This window comes from Diadema antillarum, unplaced genomic scaffold, assembly GCF_040938485.1.
Source record: "Diadema antillarum isolate AM-2024a unplaced genomic scaffold, OU_Dant_1.0 seq00000149_RagTag, whole genome shotgun sequence".
NCBI classification, from domain to species: Eukaryota; Metazoa; Echinodermata; class Echinoidea; order Diadematoida; family Diadematidae; genus Diadema; species Diadema antillarum.
Genome location: NW_027271222.1, coordinates 38,239 through 39,668, shown reverse-complemented (window position 1 = coordinate 39,668; position 1,430 = coordinate 38,239). Strand labels below are relative to the sequence as shown.

Genomic DNA, 1,430 nt, shown 5'->3' with positions numbered 1-1,430 from the left:
CGGCGGCCTGCTCAAGTGCACATGGGTGATTCAGGAGTTGGCTGAGGTGCTCCTTCCATCTCTGATTTATGCCAGTCCTGTCTCTGATGATGATGATTCCATCTGATGACAACGATGGACAGAAACAAAGTTTTGCAGGGCCAGAGACTGTTTTAATGGAGCTGTAGAACTCTTTAGATTGGTTCAAGTCAGCATAGCTTTAGATCTCTTCATTTTTTTCTCCCACCACTGATCTTGGATGTTGCGTAATTTTGTTGGGCCTTTCTCTGCAAAGACTTGAATTTGTTCCTCTTAGAGGTGGACTTTGTGTCATTCTGCCATTCCATGAAAGCCTTGTTCTTTTTGGCAAACAGCTCATCAATGGCAGTACGTGTTGGTTTCCTCGAACCATTCCTGGTGGTGCCGCTTCTTGGGGCCAAGCTCTAACTTTGGAGCATCTGTCAACACTTCTCTGAACTGGTTCCACTTCTGCACTGGGTCTCCAGTCAGTGGTCCAGTGACAGACAGCTTCTCATTGAGCTTAGACTGGAACTTTTGCAGGACAGAAGGATACCTGAGTCTGGCTGTGTTGAAGGCAGTATGAACAAGCTTTGGTTGACAATGGTGATGTGGGACAATGTGCAAGTTCAAGATGGTGCGGACAAGGCTGTGATCTGTCCAGGATTCTGCTTCTCGCATGACCCTGGTAACATTGACCTCCCTGAGATCTCTCTGACGAACAATGACATAGTCAATCAGGTGCCATTGTTTGGATTTGGGATGAATCCAGTTATTCTTATACTTGTTTGTCAATCGAAACACTGTGTTCGCGATGACGAGAACAAACTCCGCGCACTTACTCAACAGCAGGAGGCTGTTGCTGTTCACCTTGCCAACACCGTGTCTGCCGAGAACCCCGTCCCATCGACCATGGGTGCTGCATACTCGAGCACTGAAGTCTTCTAGGATGGCCGGGATTGTACTGAATATGGAACTGAGGTCGGCATAGAACTGTTCAAATGCTTCCTCTGAGCTTATTAATGTCGGCGTATATGCACTTATGATTGTTGCGTGTCGCTTGTGACTGAGGGGCAGACGTAGCGTCATGAGTCATTCACTGATGATAGTGGATAGGTCTAAAAATTTGTCTCAGCACACTGGTCTTTATAGCCAAGCCAACTCCATGGATCCTATCTTTCCTTTAGACTTTGCCTTTCCAGAAGAAAATGTTGTCAATTGTGGACTCTGCGAGTTCATGAGCCTTCCTCTGCAATCCGGGTCTCACTGAGGACCGCAACATCAATGTTGCAGCGAGACAACTCTTTGGTAATTGGGGCTGTTCTCCGTTGCGGCCTTTCTACATCGTCTCTGTCCATGAGAGTACGAGCAGTCCATGCTCCTAAAAGAAGTTTTCTTTTTCTTTTTGATTGTAGGGTATCTTGGTATCGACT

General features: G+C 46.8%; 1 protein-coding gene across 1 annotated transcript; it reads right to left on the bottom strand.

The window, feature by feature from the left end:
• Nucleotides 1–357: 357 nt before the first annotated feature.
• Nucleotides 358–1,086, bottom strand: LOC139727735 (craniofacial development protein 2-like). The gene has a single exon (XM_071638713.1). It carries the CDS (start codon nucleotides 1,084–1,086, stop codon nucleotides 358–360), a length of 729 nt encoding a protein of 242 aa, XP_071494814.1.
• Between the last annotated feature and the right edge of the window lie 344 nt (nucleotides 1,087–1,430).

Bases quoted from the DNA above. Each gene is read 5' to 3' on its own strand.
- LOC139727735 (XM_071638713.1), bottom strand. From the start codon at position 1,086: ATGACGCTACGTCTGCCCCTCAGTCACAAGCGACACGCAACAATCATA.